At 39.8% G+C, this 24,880-nt stretch overlaps 1 protein-coding gene across 4 annotated transcripts in view; it reads left to right on the top strand.

The window, feature by feature from the left end:
* LOC134344049 (phospholipid-transporting ATPase VD-like) overlaps positions 1 to 24,880 on the top strand; it is a 161,614-nt gene that overhangs the window by 94,428 nt on the left and 42,306 nt on the right. For all 4 annotated transcript variants that reach the window (XM_063043204.1, XM_063043202.1, XM_063043201.1 and 1 more), the window contains 8 exons: positions 3,551 to 3,755; positions 5,569 to 5,654; positions 7,595 to 7,701; positions 8,626 to 8,757; positions 13,764 to 13,891; positions 16,701 to 16,953; positions 19,210 to 19,445; positions 19,757 to 19,945. In XM_063043204.1, coding sequence (XP_062899274.1) covers positions 3,551 to 3,755; positions 5,569 to 5,654; positions 7,595 to 7,701; positions 8,626 to 8,757; positions 13,764 to 13,891; positions 16,701 to 16,953; positions 19,210 to 19,445; positions 19,757 to 19,945 — 1,336 coding nt within the window. The remainder of the gene's footprint in view (positions 1 to 3,550; positions 3,756 to 5,568; positions 5,655 to 7,594; positions 7,702 to 8,625; positions 8,758 to 13,763; positions 13,892 to 16,700; positions 16,954 to 19,209; positions 19,446 to 19,756; positions 19,946 to 24,880) is intronic.

Here is a 24,880-nt window from a genome sequence, read left to right as displayed (position 1 = left end):
AGCGAGGAAAGCTGTGGTAGTTGAAGAGGTGACAAGGACAGAGCAGGAGTGCTACAGGGTGAAGGCAGTGGCACAGAGTCCCCAGGGAAGCTGGACAACATGGGAAAATGTCAACAGGTCATTCAGCTGCTCTGTCCTGTGCAAGGTCCCAAAAGCCAGACTCAGCTTCCTCATCAGGGCAGCCTATAATACTTTGCCCTGCCCCCGAAATCTCCACCGGTGGCTCAGCCGTGAGGATAGCTGTCCCCTGTATGATAGTACCAATGGCAACCTGCGACACTTCCTGGCAGGAGGCAACACTGTGCTATCCTAAGGGTGCTACACATGGCAGCGTGACAAGATCCTAAAGAAGCTGGCGGAGATCCTAGAGACTTGCAGGTGCGATGCAAGAAGCAGCCTTTTCCCAGCGAGATGACTAACCCCATTGAAAGCTGCAGGGGGTGGCAGCTGACCTAAGGAGGTGCAGAGAAGGAGACATCTTCCCGTAAATTTCATTCAAACCCTGCCACGACTCTGGATCATCCTTCATTAATTCAAGTTTAGTCAAGGTTGTGGATCAGGAGTTTGACAAAACCACCACATTAGGGCTCACCAAGAGTCTTTCATGAAACACACACCTTCACCTTTTGCCTTTTCCAAATAGACAGTTCAGTCCATCCTGTGAATTGAGAAGCCTATGGGTCTGATCAATAAGTCTGATGTACTGGGAGTGAGCCACATCCCTTTCAACACTGAACACAACAATCTCTCATTTCCCTTCAATGTAGCAATCTTGCCCTCATCCTCAATTTTTGTTCTCCAGCGACTGCACGTTTGCTAACAAAATGCTGGGTAGAGGGTGGTCTTATCCCTTTGCATTTCAGCCCGGCTTGGAGACCCCACACCTTCTGCTTTGCTTCTGACCATGGCAATGAACCTCCCTCCACTTAAAGGTGCTGTACCTGCTTGGTCCACCAAGTGCTTCAGAAGATCGTGAAATCTGCAGATCATAAAACTGATTTAAAAGTACATTTCTCAAAGGAAATTTGCATGCAGCAGATTGCAGTGAGAGTAATCCAAAACAAGTGTATTTAGAAGTATTCTATGTATCCTGTAGAACATCGCCATGGTTCACCAGCGCCATCTTGTATTAACTATTATAACATCTTGTTATAATTGTACAGGAAAAAAAAAGATTTCTGCTGGGATATTGTGTATAATTATACTTTCTTGCCGAAAAAAGGATGTATTTGTCATTGAGGAAATACAAACCAAATACAGCCAAAGATTTCAGACTGGTTCCCTTTGAGGCTGATTTGGAGAGGGATTGAGTAGATTGTATTTAGTAAAGTTTAGTGAAATGAGAGTTCTCATCAAAATATGCTAAATTCTAATAGTGTTTGACAGATGAGATTCAGGGTGAATGCAATCCCAGCTGATGAGATCAGGACCAAGAGGCACATTTTTAGCATAAGGAATAGGCCATTTAGAATTGAAATGAGAAATTTCTTCTCTCAGAGGGTACTGAATTTCTGGCTGGGGAGTCATTGTGTTCATACATATCAGAGATTGATGGCTTGCCAGATATAAAGGGCATCAGGGGATATTTGAGTAAATTTGAAAATGCCACTGAGGTAGAAAGTTGGTCATGATCTTCATGAATGATGATCTTCTCCTGCTCCTATGTTCTTATATAAAGAAACACACATACTTAAACACTTTAAAATTTACATCATCAGGGGCCAGACTCCTGTGTGTTTAATAAAAATGTGAGTTGGCTTACAAATGTTGATAGTATTTCTGAATCAGATAGATTTATAGAGCCATGTAGCACAGGAACAGACCCACCATGTCCATGCCAACCATAGTGTACCTTTCTGTACTAATCGCATACAGTATAGTTGTACAGTCATAGAGCACTATAGCACAGAAGCAAGCTCTTCGGACATTGTAGTCCAGAACTAACTGTTAATTTGCCTAGTCCCATCAACCGGCAGCTGGACCATAGTCCTCCATATCCCTTCCAACTATGTACTGATCCAAACTTCTCTGAAGTATTGCAGTTGAATCTGCAATCACCACCTTCACATGGCAGCTCGTTACACTCACAACACCCTCTGAATGAAGAGATTACCCCTCCACTTCCCCTTAATGATTTCACCCTTCACCCATGACCTCTAATTGTTGTCCTCAGGGTAAATGCAAGCAGGCTCTATCAAATCTCCCTTCATTCACCTACCATTCAGGGAAAAGTGTCCTAACCTATGAAACCTTTCCCTATAACTTAGGTCCTCAAGTCCCAGCAACATCCTTGTAAATTTTCTGTGTACTCTTTCAATCATATTGATACCTTTCTTATAGGTAGCTGACCAGAACTACACATGATACTTCAAATTTGGCATCTCCAGTCTCATACAACTTCCACGTAACAACCCATCTCCTATAATCAGTGCTCTGATTTCTGAAAGCCAATGTGCCAAGAGCTCCCTTTTTGACCCTATGTACTGTGACACCATTTTCAAGGAGTTGTGAATCTGTATACATAGATTTTACAGCAGTCCCTCATGCACTACTGTTTATTGTGTAAGTCTTACCCTAGTTTATTCTCCCAAAGTGCAACACCTCATATTTGTCTACATTAAATTCCATCTGTCATATTTTAGCCCATTTTCCAGCTGGTCCAAGTCCCGCCACAAGCTTTGACTGCCTTCCTTGTCTACCATGCCCCCAATCTTGGTATCATCCACGTTTGTTTATCCAATTTAACATATTATTATCATCCATATTACAAACAATAGACTCCGCATTGATCCCTGTGGCCTCCAAAGGCATAACCATCTACTACTGCTCTTTGGATTCCCCTGCGAAGCCAATGTTAAATTCAGTGACTGAACGTTCTTGAATAGCCTTCCATGTGGGACTTTGTCAAAGGCTTTGCTCAAGTCCATATAGATAACTTCCACAAAAAACTTTATAAGTTTCTATAAAGTTTTATGGTTAAACTTTATGGTTAGATGTGACCAACTGTAGCACACATAAAGCTGTGTTTTTATCCTTAATCAGGCCCTTTCTGTCCAAATACATATATATCCTATCACTTAGAATACCTTCCAATAATTTACCCACTACTGATATTAGGCTCACAGGCATATAATTCTTACAGCCTTTTTTGAACAATGGAACAACATCAGCTATTATTCAGTCCTCGAGAAGTTCATTTAAAAGAATGTTTTAAATATCTCTGCCAGGCCCCCTCTAATTTCTGCACAAGCCTCCCACAAGGTCTAAGGGGACACTTGTCAGGCCCTGGGAATGTATCCACCTTAATTTGCCTCAAGATAGCAAGCATCTCATCCTTTGGAATCTGGATATGGTCCATGACTTCACTATGGTTTTGCCTCAGTTCCATAGACTCTATGTGCATCTCCCGAGTAAATACAGATACAAAAGTCCACTTAAATTCTCGCCCATTTCTTTTGACTCCATACAAAATACAACAGCGATAACAATAATTATGTTTAAGTTAAACCCTTCTTGTTTAACTTGGATGCTAATATATTTGTCATTCTAGGCAAGCAAAAAAGTATCATTGGAAATGCTGGAAGGATGTTCGTGTAGGAGACTTTATTCGATTAACTTGCAATGAGATCATCCCAGCAGATATGGTGTTGCTGTACTCCACTGATGCTGCTGGGATCTGCCACATTGAAACCTCCAATCTGGATGGAGAGACAAACTTGAAGCAGAGACAGGTGGTGAAAGGATTCATGGAGCTGGTAAGGCATTTCTCTGAGATCAAAAAAACACAAGTACAGTAAACCTATCCAATCACTCATACATTTGCTTGCAACTCTGTTATGGTTTTGGCTAGGTTATGTGTGAGCTGACTCTGAGGCCATATTACCCTTTTACTTTCACTTAGCTCCTAATGTCAGAGAGACCTTGCTACTGTGGATGTTCTGTGAAGCAGAGCAGTCCGAATACATTGTCTAATCCTTAGGAAGAGTATCTGAAATCCCAGCCTGAAGGCCAGTCTGGTAGTCCTCCAATGGACTGAACTGTCAAAATCCTTGGTTTCTATTTATATTATCTAGTGATTTGAAGTTTGTAGAAATCATTAGTGCCATTATACCAGCATCCCCTGAGTTTCTGGGAGATTGTATTCCCAGAAAATAGTGCACATCACAATTTACCATAATGTGGATTCATATCATCTGCAAATACATCATGGAACATGAGTTGGAAAAAATGTTTACTTATGTACTTTCTTCACATAAATTCTGTGAGTGAATTTCGTTCAATATCTCAGATTTTTGGATAGTGATTTGTGAAGTCTGTAAGGATGAACTGTCACTCAAATGGGTGTAATACAGGTGTTGGCTGTGCTTTAAAATTAACACTAATAAATTAATTCTAAAACACATTTACCTCTTGATTAATACGTACATTACACCTTTAGTTGCCTAGTTAATGAAGGTTGGCAATCCCATTGAAATGAATGGAAGCAGTGAAGCTAGGAGACCAGACATGAAGTGATCCAAGCCCTCACTGTGATCATTAACCTTCATTGGACCTGTTTCCTGAGCCAATGGTTGCAGGGGGATGACAGATGCACACCATCTGACTTTCAGCATATTCCATATTTCCACACCAGTGCGATTGGTGACCTTGGAATGGCAGCTAAAATATCAGAGTAATTCAGACGAAGGATTCTGTGCTCGTGTAAAATATTTAAGATCAGTAATTTATGTCTGAGTTTCAATACTATGGATTCTGATTGAAATCTGTAAGGGAATGATCGCAAATCATCACCAATCAGTTTGTCAAGATTTTACCAACCTTTTCCGCATTAATTCTTTGTTTATTACTTCTGCAATCATGTATTAGCAGCTAGAGATTGTTTGTACAAGGAATAGGGCCTTCAATGTAGCTGTAATTCCAGCATATGTTTCCTTTGAATGTATGTAGGGAATAGAACTACCTACCATATTGTCAAACTTAATGGATTTTTTAAACCTTTTTCCCAAATTCCAAGGCTTTTGAAAGAAGTAGACCTTATTGACGAATAATCCTTTGCTGATTTGATGATTTATTTTTAATGATCAATTTTTGTCTTTTTAACATTTTTAAAAATTAGTCTTGAATGTTTCTGAATGCCCAGTAGACATCAGGAATCACTCTTTAATGGGCTTAGTAGTCAGGTAAGACAGAGAGTGTAGCTTAGCTGTCATATTTTCATCTCTTTCGTGGCTGAATTTGTCTGTCTCCCATCAAAATGCACCTTCCCATCTCCTAACTGCTTCCTGTAACTATAGTGAGAGTTGGTCTGGCTAGGAACTCAAGTCGATAGCTGTGAACTTATCGACAGCAGTTTGTACTTGCCTCTTAGGTCAACAGCAATTGTGAGCAGCTTACTGCTAGCCTGAAATTCTGGATCAATCTGTTCCATTGTAACCTTTATACATTTGCTTGATGATTAAGCAAAAAAATCTATAAAAATGAGGATTTCTAATGTTTGAAATATAGCATTTGGGAAAGATGTTCAAGCGATAATTTGTTTTGCTTCTTACACATTGGATTTCTGTTCAGAACTCTGAAGCTGATCCTGAGAGATTCACCAGCAGAATTGAATGTGAAGGTCCAAACAATGATCTAAGCAAATTCAAAGGCTATATGTAAGTTTTATCAATTGTTTGAGATACCAGTTTTAAATGTTGGAAAACATTACTGAAATTATTGCACAACCTTTGGGCCACCTATTGCCATCAATAGATTATCGACAATCTTCCCCACTCAACCTTCAATGGATTCAGACCTACATTTGTGTCTTTGTCACAATAAACCTTCACATTTCAGTTTCATTTCTATGACCTTCAATTCGTACAACCTACAATTTATTTCCATTCACATATGAGAATATCCTTCAAAACCTTTACTGCCTTCCTATTCCTTAGTGGGCGATGTTAAAATTATTTTCCTTATCATGGATGCTTATACTGGCATGCTATAGTCTAAATTGTTTCCACAAATCTTCTGTTTCTCTAACACAGATTCTCATTCAGTATTAAGAATCTTTGCTGTATGAAATTCTTTCCTTTGCTCTATGTCTAGCACCTCTCAAAAATCAAATTAAAACTGGCTTTCAGCACCTCAGAACCACTTCCCGATTTTTATTTTTTAATCCTGTTCTCTTGGCATGGCCTCAACTGTGAATGTTACTTGCTTTGTTTTGGTTTGAGAATAACTTCATTAAAAAAAAATCAAGTAGCATATTTTGATTTCATAACCATTCTGTTTCTTCTGCCAATATAATGATAAGTTTTGACCATTAATAAATTGTAAAAAGAAAAGGGACATATCATTTAAAGGCTTGGAAGTTCCAAAAATTAGATACAGATTTATTTTTCACATGTGCAACAAAACAGGTTCAGGAGCCTGAAGACACACACTGAACATTTGTTGGAACAGCTTCTTCCCCTCCGCTATCAGATTTCTGAATCGTGTACGTGATTTTCTAATGAAGTCATGTACACTACCTCATTTTTTTTCTTTTTTACTCTCTTTTTGCATGACATATGCCAATAAAATATTAAACCTGATACTGATTCTGAAACAGTGAAATGTGTTGTTTGCATTAACAACCAACATCTCTAAGGATGTGCTGGGGGCAGCCTGCAAAAGTTGGCACCCATTCTGGTGCCGATGTAGCATGCCCACAATACTCAGCAGAATAAAACAAGAGCACAATAAGCAGCAAAACAAGCCCCGTTCCTCCCTCCCATCCACCCACACACACGGACAGTCTCCAGGCTTCAGGCATTAGGCTTCAACTTCCAATTGACCTCTTTGGTATTGGCCCCCAAACGATCTGATGTCTGGACCCTGAACGCCAGTCTCGGACTCTGATCACTCTGACTCACTGGCTTTTTTACTTCCTGGGTCCCACTGAACTGGGACAGCTCATCACCCATAGAGTCACAACTCCATATTGCTGTTCTTCGGGTGTGGAGCAGAGGAATAAACTCCAGATGCCCTTTGTGACCCATCCACATCGCTGGCCTTCGAGTGCGGAGTGGAGGCTAAGACCCCAAATGTCCTTTATCACCCATCCATGTCGCTGGCCTTTGAATGCAGATTACAAGAGTGGAGGCCTGTCCACTAATTCCTCCACATCCCTGTCCCTAAACCCAATTCTGATTTCTAACATCCCCACATTATTGTCCCTAAACCTTAATCTGACCACTTACTCCTCTCTCTGTTTCCAAACCATTCCTACAAACTCATAAAAAGGCCAACTCTGAACCACAATCTTGATGGAGACTGCAGCTCAGCACCGTCTTGACTGGAAGGTCAACCAGAAGGAACAATTAATTTTTACGTTAGCTCTTAAATATATATGTTAGTTTTATATGATACATCTATTTGTTTTAGAGCATTATTGGTGAAAGAAGATGATGAGTAATTTAATCAGTCCTATCATAATACATAACAAAACTCTTTAAATAGCTCATGTAAGTTTCTGTGAAATGTGTTTTAATAAATATTTACAGGAGTGAGTCCTTTTCTTTCCTTCTCTAATAATTGTCTTTTCTCAAAATTATTGTTTTGTTTGCAGGGAGCACTTGAATAAAGAGCGGGTTGCACTTAGTAAAGAAAATCTCTTGCTTCGAGGTTGTACCATTAGGAACACGGAGGCTGTTGCAGGGATTATAGTTTATGCAGGTTAGTGTTAGTGTCAAACTTTCTGCTTGATATAAAGTTGGGATGGTAAATGTACAATTTTGAGATATATTTTCCTGACCACAAGTACTGTAACTGCAGTAAAGTGAAAAGAGCAATATTCTTTATTGAGCATTGGTAATGGCAATAATTTAAGGTGATTGCCATAGAAAGCAAAATGTGAGTCTGAACTGTAGATTTTAGGATCTGTGTTATATGTCGCTTTCCAGTTACACCAGTCTAATCTGTAAGTATTGATTTTTGTTTGGAAAGAGTAGCATTATATGCATTTTATCCATGAAGTCCTTCATATCATTCCTTATTGAAATCAAATTAATTAATACTTAATTTGAACACTTGCTAACCTAGAATATAAGCAATTGGAACAGCTGTAGGACATTAAGCCCACTGAGCCTACTGCACCGTTTAACAAGATAACGCTTGAGCTTTTAGTTCAGCGATATCACTGTCTCTTTTATTTCAACAGCAGCCCTCTTGACATCAGGGGTGCACTTCCTAAGAAGAGTTGGAATTAGAAAGTCAGTATATAAAATTCTTGTATTAATGATGGCAACTGGTATCATTTGAGTTCCACTTCTCTTCCTCTCAATAACCCCAAACAATCCCTTCCTGTATCTAGATCATGCTTGTTGAGATAGAATTAAAAATTAGAAACTAAATCCAAATGATCTCAGAGGATTTAACCATGGTGTAAAATATCATAAACAAGTAACAGTGTAAGTACAGTGCTCTGGAATTAAAAGGATCCACTGGGGAATCTTCTAGCTATTAATCTTTGGTTCTCATTTTGATGCCCATTTTTTGTTGTGTCATTACTTGATTAAATTTTATATATTTTTACAGTTACATTTAACAATATCATTGGATCGTCAATATATATTCATATTGATTTGTTTACTGAACCAGGGCATGAAACAAAAGCAATGATGAATAATAGTGGTCCACGCTATAAACGCAGCAAACTAGAAAGGCAACTTAATAAAGATGTTCTTTGGTGTGTGGCACTGCTGTTGGTTATGTGCCTTATTGGAGTATTTGGTAAGTGGACAAAATGTAAATGAAGAAGCAAATTACCTTGTGGCATTGTAAGTTCCAAACTACTCCCTATTGATACAGAAAAAAATGTATTAATGTTAGTGTGATGTGCTGATTAACCTTAATTTTAATACCCCTGTGGTGTAATTTGAAGGGCCAATTTCAGGATGCTGCTTTAAGTCATAGAAACTTAAAGCAGATATTTGAATCAAGTCAGTTGTCTAAACCTAAAATGATCACTGTTTGTGTTGTCACTACTTTAGTTTCAATGGTCAATTAAAAATATACGATGTCTGAAATGCATAAGGAATGCATAATCCTATTAGAAAATAGATTATATTTATTCATTTTTATGCAAGATTTAGGCATTCCCTTTATTGCTCAATTCTAGCTGCCTTAGAGAAGGAAGTGGAGAGCAGCCAACGTAAACTACTTCAGATTCAGATTAATTTTTATTTATCACACATACATCGAAACATACAGGGAAATGTGTTCTTTGCATTAACTGACACGACCTAAATGTCACCAATCATTCTGGCGCCAACATGGCGTGCCCTTCAGTCCTTCTGATGAGTTGTTTGGTAGGGAGATCCAAGATTTAGAATCAGCATTGATGAGGATGGCTGATATATTTACAGGTAGGGAAATAGTGCAACTTGGAGGTGAGTCTGCAGGTAGTAGTGTTCCATTGCACCTGCTGCCTTTCTTCTTCTTGGTGATAAATGTTGCTGGCCTGGAGGTGCTGCTGGAGTAACTGGGCAAGGAGCTGTAATCACTGTCCGCTGGGGACAGAGGGAACGATGATTTAGGGAGGTTACTGGGGTGCCAGTCAAAACGGCTGCTTTTTCCCTGAATTGTATGAGCCTCTTGAGAATTGATAGCATTGCTGTCATCCAATGAAGAGGAGTGTATTCTGCCATGCTCCTGACTGTTTCCTACTAGATGGTGAGAAAGCCTTGGGCTTTCAGGAGATGAATCACACACCTTACAATACCCAGTCTCTCTTACGATAAAGGTATTTATGTAGCTGGTTCAGCTGAATTTTGTGGTAAATATTCAGATATTTAAGCTAAAGAATTCACAGGAGCTTAAGTCACCTTTTACCCTCCTGAGGGTTGTGACTGGGTATCCATTGTCTTCAATGCTATTGGGTCTGTTTCACGAATTTATATAAAATCTCTATTGTACTTGGGACAATTGGGATACAAATGATGCAATGCATGGATTGAAAATGCTGGGTTAGAATTTTAAGTTAATACATAGTGAAATGGAGATTCATTGATGTTATGAGGTAATGACCCAGGTAATGACTGTGTGAGATGTACTGAGTCATGGGCAAAGATCTGGATAGGTGGAGGTTAGTAAAGGTAGCACTTGAGTATCCAGTTAGAGAACTTCTCACAAGTCAAGCTTTGAGGAACCAGATAATATTACAGAGAGCTCTGCAGGTGTTATGAGTGAATACAGATATAGATTTTACCTTTATCATTTTGTTCTCATTTTGATTTCATAGCTCAATTTTTCATTTAAAATGCTGTGAATCTATTTTAAATCTTCTAACACTTACACCTGTTGTTTCACCACTAGATCCTGTTATGATAGCAACTGCTACCACACACTATGGCACAATTTATTGAATAACTCATTTGTTCAAATATTTTTCAGTGTTTCAGTTTAATGCCAGAGAATGTATACAGTATACAACCTGAAATCCTTGCTCTTCGCAGACATCCACGAAACAGAGAAAAAACCCCAATGAACCCCAAAGCTCCCCTCCCCCTCCCATGCACAAGCAGTAGCATATCATCGACCACCTCCTTCCCCCCCCCACATTTTCCAACAAAAAGCATCATCCTGCCCACCATCCACCATGCAAGCAATAGCAAGCCCCCCAGAGACCATAATCTATAGTCCATCAAAAACTACTCGTCATCCCAACCCTTCGACATCGCAACAGCCCTCTTGTTCACTAATGAGGGAGAGAGAGAGATGTCACTCCTGCCACAGTGAGAGGGGAGGCCAACAGCTCACTTTTTCAACGTTACAGTCTGCAGCATCGCTTATGCAAGTTCCTCCCACTCAGGAATTAGAAGATTCTCTTTCACTGTTGAGAGAGATAGAGACAGAGATTGCTCAAGTGTAGAGACCGCTCTGTTTCTGATGTTATTTAGACCATAAATATACAGTGGCATGCAAAAGTTTGGGCACCCCGGTCAAAATTTCTGTTACTGTTGTTACGAGAATACACATAAAATTAAGATGTTTGCTGGCCTGGGCTAGCATCAGTGGCATCAGCAGTTGGTCTGCCACCTGCCCTCAGGGGAAGGAGAGATAAGGAACAATGGAGCAGCGTCTGGAGATGTGTAATGAAGGGATGTGGGAGAGAGAGCTGTCTGGAGCGGCTCCCCCCTTTGAACCCTGAACTGTTTGAAGTGATGGACAGGCGATACCCCAGCAGGGGGATAAAAAGGGGACAGGTTCGCTAAGACAGGACACACACGCCACCCGAGGTAACAAGACCCTGGAAGCGGTGCGCCTCTCACGAGTGGGTGAGAAGTGCCAGGCAACGACAAGGGTGGAAAGGTACGATCAGCGGGAACCCGGTGTGTGTCCACCCTTGCCTGGGTGCCGGGTTCACTGCAGAGGATCGACCGCATCTGGAGGAGGGGTCACAGTCGGTGACCTCAGGTGACATCACCAAGGACCCGCCCAAAAGCTGTTTGTGAGCCATCTCGCTGGTCTGTGAGCCATCTTGCTGGTCTGTGAGTGAAGCCGTTCTGAATGATCAGTTGTTCCTATTCTATGTCTCTCTTCCCCCATCTTGTCCATCGCCATGGCAACGATTACTGCGAACTGAACTACTAACTGGATTGAACTTTGAGTCATTTTGAAATTGGTCATTTACCCCTAGACAACGATAGAGCTTGATTGATGCTGTTATCTTAATTCTGTGCACATGTGTGGTTATCATTGTTGAATTGTTGCATTTATTATCCTTTCGATTACTGTGTTGCTTGTTTCTTTAATAAAACTTTCTTAGTTCTAGTACTCCAGACTCCAACTGAGTGATCCATTTCTGCTGGTTTGGCAACCCAGTTACGGGGTACGTAACACTGTGAATAGTTAAGTGAGTAGAAGATGAACTGATCTCCAAAAGTCATAAAGTTAAAGATGAAACATTCTTGTCAACATTTTAAGCAAGATTAGTGTATTATTTTTGTCTTGTACAATTTTAGAGTGAAAAAATGGAAAGGAGCACCATGCAAAAGTTCGGGCCAAGAGATTTGAGCTCTCAGATAACTTTTACCAAGGTCTCAGACCTTAATTAGCTTGTTAAGGCTATGGCTTGTTCACAGTCATCATTAGGAAAGGCCAGGTGATGCAAGTTTCAAAGCTTTATAAATACCCTGACTCCTCAAACCTTGCCCCAACAATCAGCAGCCATGGGCTCCTCTAAGCAGCTGCCTAGCACTCTGAAAATTAAAATAAGTGATGCCCACAAAGCAGGAGAAGGCTGTAAGAAGATAGCAAAGTGTTTTCAGGTAGCCATTTCCTCAGTTCGTAATGTAATTAAGAAATGGCAGTTAACAGGAATGGTGGAGGTTAAGTTGATGTCTAGAAGACCAAGAAAACTTCCCACGAGAACTGCTCATAGGATTGCTAGAAAGGCAAATCAAAACCCCTGTTTGACTGCAAAAGACCTTCAGGAAGATTTAGCAGACTCTGGAGTGGTGGTGCACTGTCCTACTGTGCAGCGACACCTGCACAAATATGACCTTCATGGAAGAGTCATTAGAAGAAAACCTTTCCTGCGTCCTCATCACAAAATTCAGCGTCGTAGGTTTGCAAAGGAACATCTAAACAAGCCTGATGCATTTTGGACAGAAATCCTGTGGACTGATGAAGTTAAAAAACAATTTTTTTGGCCGCAATGAGCAAAGGTATGTTTGGAGAAGAAAGGGTGCAGAATTTCATGAAAAGAACACCTCTCCAACTGTTAAGCATGGGATTGGATCGATCATGCTTTGGGCTTACGTTGCAGCCAGTGGCACAGGGAACATTTCACTGGCAGAGGGAAGAATGAATTCAATTAAATACCAGCAAATTCTGGAAGCAAACATCACACCATCTGTAAAAAAGCTGAAGATGAAAAGAAGATGGCTTCTACAACAGGATAATGATCCTAAATACACCTCAAAATCCATAATGGACTACCTCAAAAGGCGCAAGCTGAAGGTTTTGCCACGGCCCTCACAGTCCCCCGACCTAAACATCATCGAAAATTTGTGGATAGACCTCAAAAGAGCAGTGCATGCAAGATGGCCCAAGAATCTCACAGAACTAGAAGGCTTTTGCAAGGAAGAATGGGCAAAAATCCCCCAAACAAGAATTGAAAAACTCTTAGCTGGCTACAGAAAGCGCTTACAAGCTGTGATACTTGCCAAAGGGGGTGTTACTAAGTTCTGACCATGCAGGGTGCCCAAACTTTTGCTTCAGGCCCTTTTCCTTTTTTGTTACTTTGAAACTGTAAAAGATGGAAATAAAAAAGTAATCTTGCTTAAAATATTAAAGAAATGTGTCATCTTTAACTTTATGCCTTTTGGAAATCAGGTCATCTTTTAATCGCTTAGCTATTCACAGTAACAGAAATTTTGACCAGAGTGCCCAAACTTTTGCACGCCACTATATGTACTCTGTATTCTTCAACATTAAATCATTGTAAATTTGCCAAATTAGTGATGATTTTTGATTGTATCTTTCAGAAGTACTTTTTCAATGAGTTGTCTCCGATGCTGGATTTATAACTTTACATACTGTTATTGTTAATATTGTGCTTAATATTTGACAAGCAAAAGCCTTCTGGATTAATCACTGAGAGAGTGCTATTGCAAGGTAGAACTGCTACAAATGGATACTAGTCTCCATTTTGCTATATGATTGCTATAAATGTTTAAAATAATGCAATTAATCTTTTTGCTGTCTACATTAATCCTCTTTTTATTTTTAAGGTCATTGGATTTGGCTAAACAGCTACTCACAGATCCCTATTTTTAGCATTCCTCGGCCAAATGGAGAATACACTCCTCCAGCACTGGCAGCATTCTACATGTTCTGGACCATGATCATTTTGTTGCAGGTAAGAAAGTTGCACGAATTAATGATTTTTTACTGATTACTGTTACTTCGAAAACTTGGGTGTCAAATTCAAAATCTGTCCCCACTGGAAGCTTGATACCCGTTGAAATCAGCACATCACAGGAACCAGACTCTCTTCTATGGACTCTGTCTATACTTCTCACTGCCTCAGTAAAGCAGCCAGCATAATCAAAAACCCCACCTACCCCAGAGGGCCGACATGCACTCTTCTCCCCTCTCCCATTGAGCAGAAGGTACAAAACCTGAAAGCACATTCCAACAGGCTAAAAGACAGCTTCTATCCCACTGTCATCAGACTCACAAGCAGACCTCTTGTATAATAAGATGGACTCTTGGTCTCACAATCTACCTCATTATGATTGTGCACTTGTTTACCTGTGCTATACTTTTTAGGTAGCTTTTATATTTTATTCTGCATTGTTATTGTTTTACCTTTTCTAGCTCAATGTAATATGTTATGATTTGATCTGTATAAACAGTATTCAAGGCAAACTTTTCACAGTATATTGGTATGTGTGACAATAATAAACTAATGCCAGTATGAAAAAAAGAATACAAATGAGATACTTTATAATCTTGTGCTTTTACAGTTATGAGTGAAAATTCAGAGTTAAGATCAAAATAGTGATGAACCATGTCCAATATTCCTCTTAAGTAATAGAGACTTGATTAATATTTTGACTGAGATCAATTAACTTATTGTAGGCCAGCAGTTTAAATCTAAGGCCTTACAGATTTCCTAGACAACTAGGAAAATGTGTTAAGCAACTGAGTCACCAAGAGATGTGACATATGTGCGCTTTGCTTTAGCAAATACAGATGTCCCCCCGCTTTTCGAACGTTCACTTTACGAAACCTCACTGTTACGAAAGACCTACATTAGTACCCTGTTTTGGCTTTCAGGAGGTGTTTTCATTGTTACGAAAAAAAGCAGTGCGCGATAAAAGGCAGTGCGCGCCCCAAGCAGCTGCTGTCCCCCGGATTCGGAACTGCATTCTCGCTGGCATTGCTTAAACACGTGCCTGTGAGCAGTTGTTTGCAAGATGAGTTCTATGGTATCGGAAAAGCCTAAAAGAGCTCGTAAGGGTGTTACACTTAGCATAAAACTAGACATAATTAAGCGTTTCGATCGTGGTGAACGAAGTAAAGACAACGTGAGTTAGGCTTGTGGAAGCTGACAAAGATGATGTTGAAGAGGTTTTGGCATCCCATCACCAAGAACTGACAGATGAAAAGCTGATGCAATTGGAAGAAAAAAGGATAACGAACGAAACCGAATGAGTAATGATAAAGTACGACTTTAATTTTGAAAGGGTACATCGGTTTAGGAGATATTTGCAGGATGGTTTGAGTCCTTACAAAGGACTGTGTGATAGAAAAATGCGTGAGGCTCGGCAGTCAAGCAAGCCTTCCACATCAGCCACAGCAGACAACGAACCTCGACCTTCGACATCAAGGCGGACAGAGATGGAAGATGACCTGCCTGCCCTAATGGAAACAGATGATGACGAGATGACACCCCAGTGTCCCACCACCCCAACCCCCAGGCCATGGACAGATACCGATACGCGGAGAATGCAGCAGCAGCCGGGAGGCACACAGCACATCTTTAAGAAAAAAGCCGAAATAAACAAGCTAATTAATTAGGTGCCGCCGACATGTAATTGTCGGCCTAGATCAGAGACAACGCAATTGGAAATCGGCACTGATCTGGGCCGACAATTACATGTCGGGCGTCACCTAATTAATTAGCATGTTTATTTCGGCTTTTTTCTTAAAGATGTGCTGTGTGCCTCCCGGCTACCGTTGCACCCCTGCATGTTTTGCGGCAATGTATCGCTCGGCGGCCTGGAGGGTGGGGGGCACCGCACCACCCAAACACCGACTCAGCCTAACACACCATCATCAGTGTGCTCGGCGCTGTCTTCCCGATTCCGGAAAGTGATACTACACTGTACATACATTATTTCTACTTTATATAGGCTATGTATTTTTACGTGTTATTTGGTATGATTTGGCAGCTTCATAGCTTAAAGGTTACTGGAGAACGCTTGCGCCATGTTTTTGCCAACAGCGCTTGCGTGAGATTTTCGCTACGGAGATCTGTGCAGGCAATCGTTGTAGAGAAGTATTTCTACTTTATATAGGCTGTGTATTTATCATATCATTCCTGCTTTTACTATATGTTACTGTTATTTTAGGTTTTATGTGTTATTTGGCATGATTTGGTAGGTTATTTTTGGGTCTGTGAACGCTCACAAAATTTTCCCATATAAATAAATGGTAATTGCTTCTTCTCTTTACGACATTTCGGCTTACGAACCATTTCATAGGAACGATCTACCTTCGGATGGCGGGGGAAACCTGTATTTGTATTAAAATATTAGTCCAGTGCAGCTCCCACATGCTTAAAAAGCAGCGCTGAATGCCACTGGTGCTTCTTAAAAACAAACAGCATCAAGAAAGGTCACTATTGAGAAACTTAAAAATGCTGTTTTTGAACAAATATTTCATTTGCTAAATCACAACTAATAAACTAGCTGTCAGTTACAGTTTGATCCTAATGGAGGAATTTTTTAAAAAAAGAGCACTTTTAAGTAACTGTTTACATTTATTACTGGAGTTTCACAAACACTTCAGAGGTATTTGGAACTGTGCAACCATATTTTACATTCAGCGAAAGCAAGGTGATGATACCAGAAATGAGCCAAACTGAACTTAAACTAAATAATCTGGTTCAGTTCAAGTCCCCGTTTTTGTTTACACCAGTTTGGTCCTTCTTTTCTTAGGTGCTGATACCAATTTCCTTGTACGTGTCGATTGAAATTGTCAAGCTGGGCCAAATACTTCTCCTTCAGAGTGATATTGACTTGTACAATGAAAGCTCAGATTCAGCCATCCAATGCCGAGCCTTAAATATCACTGAAGATCTGGGACAGATTGAATACGTTTTCTCAGATAAGACTGGAACACTAACAGAAAATAAAATGATCTTCTGCAGGTGCACCATTGCTGGAGTTGAGTATTCCCATGAGGAAAATGGTATGTTCTTCTCTTTAGTATGGCCTCAAGCTTTTCACGTGCATCTGTTGACACTAAAATCCTTGCTAGGTTTTAAGGGCACTTATGTTTTCGACAGGATTATCCCCCTGACTGAAGTTATCCATTGAGAAATGAATGTGCTAACCAAGAAGGACTGGATGTAATCCAACCTGTGATTATCTAACAATCGTGAAAGACCATAAGACTTGACAGCAGAATTAGACTAGGTAGCCCCCAGTGAGTCTGCTCCGCCATTCCATCATTGATGATTTATTATCCCTTTCAACCCAATTCTCTTGACTTCTCCCCATAACCTTTGACACCATTACTAATCTAGAAGTTATCAACCTCTGCTTTAAGTATACCCAATGACTTGGTCTCCACAGTCATCTGTGGTAATTAATTCCATGCATTCATCATAGTCTGGCTATAGAAATTCCTCCTCATGTCTGTTCTAAAGGAATGTCCTTCTGTTCTGGGGTTGTGTCCTCTTGTCTTAGACTCTCCCATTGTTGGAAACATCAAGAGTGATGTTGCTCCAAAAGGTCTCAGAAGCTTTGAGTTGAAGGAGTGAAGTAACATCAGGCTTTCTCATATACTGCCCACAAACTTTAGTAATTTGAATGATGCTGCAGTGCTCCCAACCACGGCTGGCACAATGGTAGATTGACAGGGTGCCAGAAAGCAACTTGTTACTGTAGAATTGGATCAAACCTGAAAGAAGGACAATAGTTAGATATACATAGCACTTTTCAAAACCTCAGGATGTGGTTATATTGTGCGAATTATTTCCTGGAGGTGAAATGAACAACTTTTTAAACATGGAAAAGAAACTCGAAAACCAATCTGTTCAAGTGATGTGAGACAGATGATTTTCATTGGTCTACAATGAAGAGGCACATCCTCCCATTGGAACTACCAGCATGTATTTAATCTTCTTGCACGCAGATCATAAGTCATAATTCACTTTTTGAGGAAGTACTGCTAAGTTCCTTTGAGAATGCAGTATGTGATAAAACTTAAAGAGATAGATAGGTCCATCTGTAATCTACCCACTCTGACGTCCTCTATGACAATCAACAGACAAGCCATGTGTCCAAATCAATGTAACTATTCTATATTAATGTCCTCCATTTACATTAGTCACAAGCCGTACGTGGATAATTGGGAATTCAAATGTGGTTAACAACCTTTAAGATTAGTAAATAATACTGAGTAATTGATATTGTAATCAGGAATTTATTTTGCTTTCTGCAATGTGCTCTTGAACATATGTATGTATTTGCTGGTAAAGTAAGAAAATGAAAAGCATGTGGGTGTTTTTTTTTATTACTGTGATTGCTTTATTACTTTGCTTACCATGGTTAATATTTGTTAAGGAAACATAGGTCCTGGAAGTATCTGTACAACATAAATCTATGCAAGACATTTTCTACCAAAATGATGTGTGTAGTAAAAATCTTTGTTATAGTACTCTTAAGTTTCTACATACAAGCTCTGAAAAGAACTTTCGACCTAGTTTGGTGTACAGACACCCCTTTAAGATCTTCAAACTAGATCTAATAGCCATGGAAACCTAATGAAAGATGCTTTGCACACAATTTGATTCAATTTTAAATGAGAATTAAAATCTAATTAAATTACTGCTGTTCCACGCATCATATGCTGACTTGCAGAAGACCCTGCACAGGTGCGGTGACCAGGGCTGTGCGGAACAAGCCCAGGTGTCACTCGTGCAACCTGCAGGCATTCTTCTGTGGCTGCAGTCCATTTATTCAGAAGCAGTTTTTCTTTACAGCTTCTGTGAGACCTGTTTCTATATTTTATTGGTTTTGGGGGTATGATTGAAAGATACCTGAACAGGTCCCAGTCTGAGATAGATACATAATCTGCGTTTCTTTAGCCTTCCTCCATGTCCCTTATTTTCCAAACAAACTCTCATCAGCTACTCATCATCAACCACACTTCCATCTCAGTTTGCATGCAATGGAATTTCATAGAAACAGGCTACTGGACAAAACCTTTGTAGGCAAGAGATAAATTATTTTACTAATGTGCTAATAGAAGAACTGATCACTTTCAAGGAATGATTGGTCAAAGAAGCAGAATGTTTGATATTGGAGAGTAGAATTATTAAATTCATGGAATAAATGTGATTTATGGCATTTGTGTGAAAACGAAATGTTGGAATACTTGAACCATTCCAGTGCACAACTTTACTTTCATTTTATATGATGTGTTTTTAATATCTATCAGCAAAAAGACTGGCGTTATATCAGGATGTTAACTCGGAAGATTTATCCAATCATTCACTGGCATCTGAATGTAAGTGTCAACATTCTGACAGCGGCCAATCTCTCACTGTGCTACGGAGCCATAATTCATTGAATTGTTTAGCTACTAATCGCTTGACACCAAAGGACAAGGGTACTTCTGAAGATGAAGGTGAAATTACTCCAAGTGCTTCTCAAGTGGCATTCAGCAGCTCAATTGTGAGTACATGCGTGTGCTTTATTCAATGTACTTTGGAATACGTAACAATACCACATTAACCTGTAGGCCATTCTCTCCTTTGTCCTTTTAAATTGCTATTCTTGCTTTTTCTTCCTTAGCTTTCTAAACTTCATTGTATACAAGCAAATCTTCAATAGATGTGTGATCACAATATATGTAGAATTGCTTCTGTATTTTAAAAAAATACTAATTTTGTTCCTTTAAACTTTTCCAATTTCATCCCCATTACTTTCTCTTCCCTACAGATTTTAGCAGCTCTTTCAGTTTAATGATTTGCATTAATTTGCAGGAAAGGGATGTTACACCAGATTCTCAGCTTCAACAGAAATTGGAACAAATCATGTCTCACCCACTTGACTTGTTGGAAGAGACAGAAAAAGAGCTCTCCCTGGAATTCACCTACATCGTTGACTTCTTTCTTGCTTTGACGATCTGTAATACAGTTGTTGTGTCATGTCTTAATCAGCCAGGGCAGCGGGTAAGGCTAACACTCGTCTTGTGTGTGATTTGTTTACATGTTCTAAAAGAACAGTAAAATCTATAGTTAAATCAAGATTTGACTATTTTAAAGCTGCCCTATTTCGTGATTATAAGGGTTATATGTGAAATTAAGGTTGTTGAAATAATTTATTGCAGTACAAAAAGGCTAGTTTATTTACCAAATGAGATTTTCATAAAGGATCACTATATGGAGGAAGCAGAATGTTTTACATTGGTGCTTTGGGGTTGGAGGCACTGGCAATAATGAGAAGCAATATTTTGCCAGAAACAAGGGCTAAAATAAAATTAATGAAGCTTCCTGTTGATGTTGAGTGCCAAAGTAGAAAAACACCCACCTCTCCAACAATGGTTTGATATCAGCTTGATCAACTGGGAATTCATGCAAATTCTGTACATTTTCACAATTGACCTGCCTGTGATGCTGCTGCAGTAAGTTTTTTTTTGTACCTGTTCTTCACCTGTTCTTCACCATGCTTGTTCACATGATAATGTACTCAATGACTAGAGAGGGGAAAGGTTTAAAGCACAACTCTTACAGGTAGGTGGGTATGCAGAGTGAGGTGAATCAAATGGTGTTTAAAAGACGTTTGGAAAGGTGCATGGATAGGAAAGGTTTAGAGGGATATGGACCAAATATAGGCAAATGGGATTAGCTCAGGTAGGCAACTTGGCCAGTTCAGCAAGTTGGAGTGAAGGGTCTGTTTTTGTGCCATATATCTCAATGACCATATACACAGTGTTGGTGGGACTGCATTTGGAATAGTCTGTGTACTTGTCTTCTTCATACTATACAAGGGCTGTAATTAAGCTCGAGAGGGTACAAAAAAGATTTACAAGTATATTGCTGGGATTGGAGGGCTTGAGATTTAAGGAGAGGCTGGATAGGCGGGCACCATTTTCCCTGGAGTGCCAGAGGCTGAATGTTTATAGAGGTTTATAAAATTATTACAATGGATATGGCCAAGACATTGTCACAGCTTTTTTTCTGATGTAAGGGAGTCTAAAACTAGTGAGCAAAGACTTACGGTAAGGGAAAGATTTAAGAAAGTCTCAGAGGCAAAACTTTCACACGGGATGGTGAGTATCTGGAACAATGTGCCTGAGGAAGCAGGTACAATTACAACATTTTATTCAGCTGGTACATGGATTGAGAAGATCTTGATAGACATTGGCCCAAACACAGGCAAGTGGGACTACCTCAGGAGGGTGCTTAGGTTGGCATAGACAAGTTGAGGCTATTCAATGACACTATTTTAATTAATATATTTTTACCCTTTAAGTAAATAAGTTAAAAAGCTTTTGAAGATATCTGATGGCCATGGCAGTTAAAAATTATTATGAACTCACAGACAACTCTGCAACCCTTCCCCACCATAGCCCAACCCCACTCCCACTGTGAGCATTTTGTTCTCAAGGCCTTTGTGTTTCCCTTCCCATCTCCTAGACTTTGGTTTGCATTTGGCCCAACTGATACATGGCGACAAAGATTCCCGTTTAAGCTAGCCCCATTTGCCCACATTTGTCCCATATCCCTATAAGCTTTCCGTATCCATGTACCTGTCCAGCTATCTTCCACATGGTGTTAATGAACCTGCCTCAACTACTTCATCTGGCACCCACTCTCTGGGTGGAAAAGCTGCCCCTCAGGTTCCTGCTAAATCTCCCTTTTTTCACCTTAAACTTATGCCCTCTGTGTTCTCGATTCCCCAACCCCAGGAAAAAGACTGTGTTTTAACCTTATTTAAGCCACTCAATTTTGTATACCTTTATAAGATCATTCCTCAATCTCCTATGCTCCATTTAAAAAAAATCCCAAACTGCTCAACTCCATTATCTCAGATTCTCGAGTTCTGGCTAGAATGTTGTAAATCTCCTTTGTGTTCTTTCCAGCTGATTGGTTTCTTTACTGCAGCAGCATGCCCAAAACTGAATATGACCTTACCAGTTTTGTATGACTGTAACATGACATTGTTTTTAAGGAACCATGTCCTTCTGTTCTTCAGTACTCTCCAAGGCCCTACCATTCACTGTGAAATTCCTTATCATCATGTCTTTCCAAAATGCAATACCTCGTGCTTATTCCAATTAAGCTCCATTTGCCATTTCTTGGTTTATTTACCCATCTGATCACTATCACTATCTGTAAATCCTGATAATCACCTTCACAGTCTACGACATCATCTATTTTTGTTTAATCTGGAAACCATGTACATTCTCATCCAAATAATCATTGTTATTGATGACAAATAGTATCAACCACAAGTCAAGGGCCTCCAGTATGAAAAAGAGCCTTCCACCATACCCATTGGCTTCCTTCCATCAAGCCAATTCTGTACTTAATGCAAGCTAGCTCTCTCTGAAGAAGGGTCTCGGCCCAAAGTGTCGACGCTTTACTCTTTTCCATTGATGCTGCCTGACCAGACGAGATCCTCCAGAATTTTGTGTGTCTCCCTAGATCCCATGTGACCTAACTTTCCATAGCAGCCTACCATGCGGAGCCTTGTCAAAGGCATTACTGAAGTCCACATAGACCATGTCTACGGCCCTGTCCTCACTAATCTCCTTGGTTACTACTTCAAAAAGCTCAATCAAATTTGTGAGCCATAATCTACCACACACAAAGCCTTGCTGACTATCCCTCATCAAAGTCTATCTTTCCAAATACTTGTATGTCTTATTCCTCAGATTCCCTCCAGTAACTTAGCTGCCACATATATTAGGCTAACTGGTATATAGTTCCCATGTTTTTCTTTGCAGCCCTACTAAATAAAGGCACAGCATTAGCTACCCTCCAGTCTCCTGGCACTTCACTCATCACTAATGAGGATATATACATGTTAGTCAGAGCTCCTGCAAATTCTTCTCTAGTTTCCACAGTTTCCTTGGATATACCAAATTAGGCTTTGGAGAGTAATGTGTCTTCATAAGTGTAAAGATATCCAATACCTCTGCTGCTGTAATGCCTAGACATCCACACAAATATATCATCTTTGGTCTTTGAGGGACCCTATTCTTTCCCGAGTTACTCTTCTTCCCGCAATAAAATAGTTTAATTTTAATTATCATGTTTTCCTTTGGAAGGTTTAAAGATGCATAAATTATTGGACTGCCCTTTAACTTCTCAAGAGACCTCCATGCCCCTAACACAATGACAAGGAGCATTGTAGGAGCAAGCTGCCATGTTTATGTTTAGAGCAAAGGTGATGTCTGATTTTCTCCCATTTTTGCAAGTGGAAATTGTACAATTTCAGAGGAATGAGAACAAGAGTTTGAAGTTTAAAATGATGATGATTTCAACATATATAGGGACTTTATAATGTTCAGACCTCAATCCAGTACTTAAAGTTTATCATAGAATTATACAGCATTTTGTCCAATAGGTCCATGCTGACCAGTTGGGACCATTTTGGTTAGGACAATACCAAATGTTAATGGCCATTGATTTAAGTTGAGTAAGCAATCAGATATTGAGTGGTGTTTACATTAATCTGCTACAATGGTCTGCTTTTCAAGCTAAAGTAGTGATTGTGTTAGCTTTGAAATCTCCTCCTTATCTGTCCCAGGAACAGTCTACTTGGAGCAAAATTGTTTTACCTACCTGAAGGTTTACTCATTCCATATAGGACCTGTTGAGAGGAGGTGCCAAGCAGTTTGATGCCATTCAGCATTGTTACTGCTGAGGAGGAGGAGGATTTCCATTGACAGGTCTAAGACAGATTGAGTGCAAGCAGATCTTCCCTACTGTTAAACAGAGTGATTCTGTAAAATGTGATGAATAAATAAAACCTCAGCAAATGTTAGATTAGAAGCGAAAATCAGAATTAACATATATCGGTGATGACTCCTAATATGTGACAAATAACTTTGCATTTTACATGATATTATTTGGTACAAACAGGCTATTCAATGCAAGTAATTAGTGCCAGTGATTATGCTTCACTTGAACCTTCTCTAATCTAGTCTCCCTTTAAGTGATTACATGTTGTTTGTTTCAAGTGCCCTCCTCCAAAATCTCATGCCTGCCCCCCCCCTACCCATCCACCCACTCATACCCTATGGTAATGTCCACAATGTTTTCTCTGATTGGGTAAAGAGGTTTCTTCTGAATTCTCAATGGAATTTCAAGGTGACTATTTTGTCATGACGATTTCTAATTTTGCTCTTCTTCATGCTGAAGCATTTTCTCTGTATCCACTTCATCAAAGCCTTTCATGACTATAAAGGTCTCCATTTAGCCTTCTCATAGCCACTTTTCCACAAGGAAAAGAGGCCATCCTTTCCTAGGATGGACGCCTTTGCAGTTATTTTATTATTCTTACAATTTGTTTCAGCATCCTTTTCAGTGCCTGTGCATCTTTTTTAGTTGCTTACTGAATTTGTACAGAGTACCCAAATCTAGGCTTTGATACAGGATTAGCATTGCTAACCAGGCTTTTAATTCTATCCTTCTAGAATATAGCCTGACTAATGTTTGGCATAGCTTCTAGTGACTGGAATATTTCCACCTTGACATCCCTTTGATCCTCCACCACATCTAAATTTGCATTTACCAAGTGCTAAGTGACTTTTCTATCTCTTTAACAGTATGTTTTACTAACAGTTGCCATCCAAAAGCAATTGACACAGCAAGATTTCAGTGGTTAACTGTTTCTAGTGAAGCTTATTGTCTCTGATTCTCCCATCTTTGCCCCTCTTGATTATAAGAACATAAGAAATAGGAGCAGGAGTAGACCATCTGGCCCGTTGAGCCTGCTCTGCCATTCAATAAGATCGTGGCTGATTTGGCCATGGACTCATCTCCACCTACCTGCCTTTTCCCCATAACCCTTAATTCCCCTGCTATTCAAAAATCTATCCAACCTTGTTTTAAATATATTTACTCATGTGGCCTCCACAGCTTCACTGGGCAGAG

Source organism: Mobula hypostoma, chromosome 3, assembly GCF_963921235.1.
Source record: "Mobula hypostoma chromosome 3, sMobHyp1.1, whole genome shotgun sequence".
Lineage (NCBI taxonomy): Eukaryota > Metazoa > Chordata > Chondrichthyes > Myliobatiformes > Myliobatidae > Mobula > Mobula hypostoma.
This window is presented reverse-complemented; position numbering and strand designations above follow the sequence as displayed.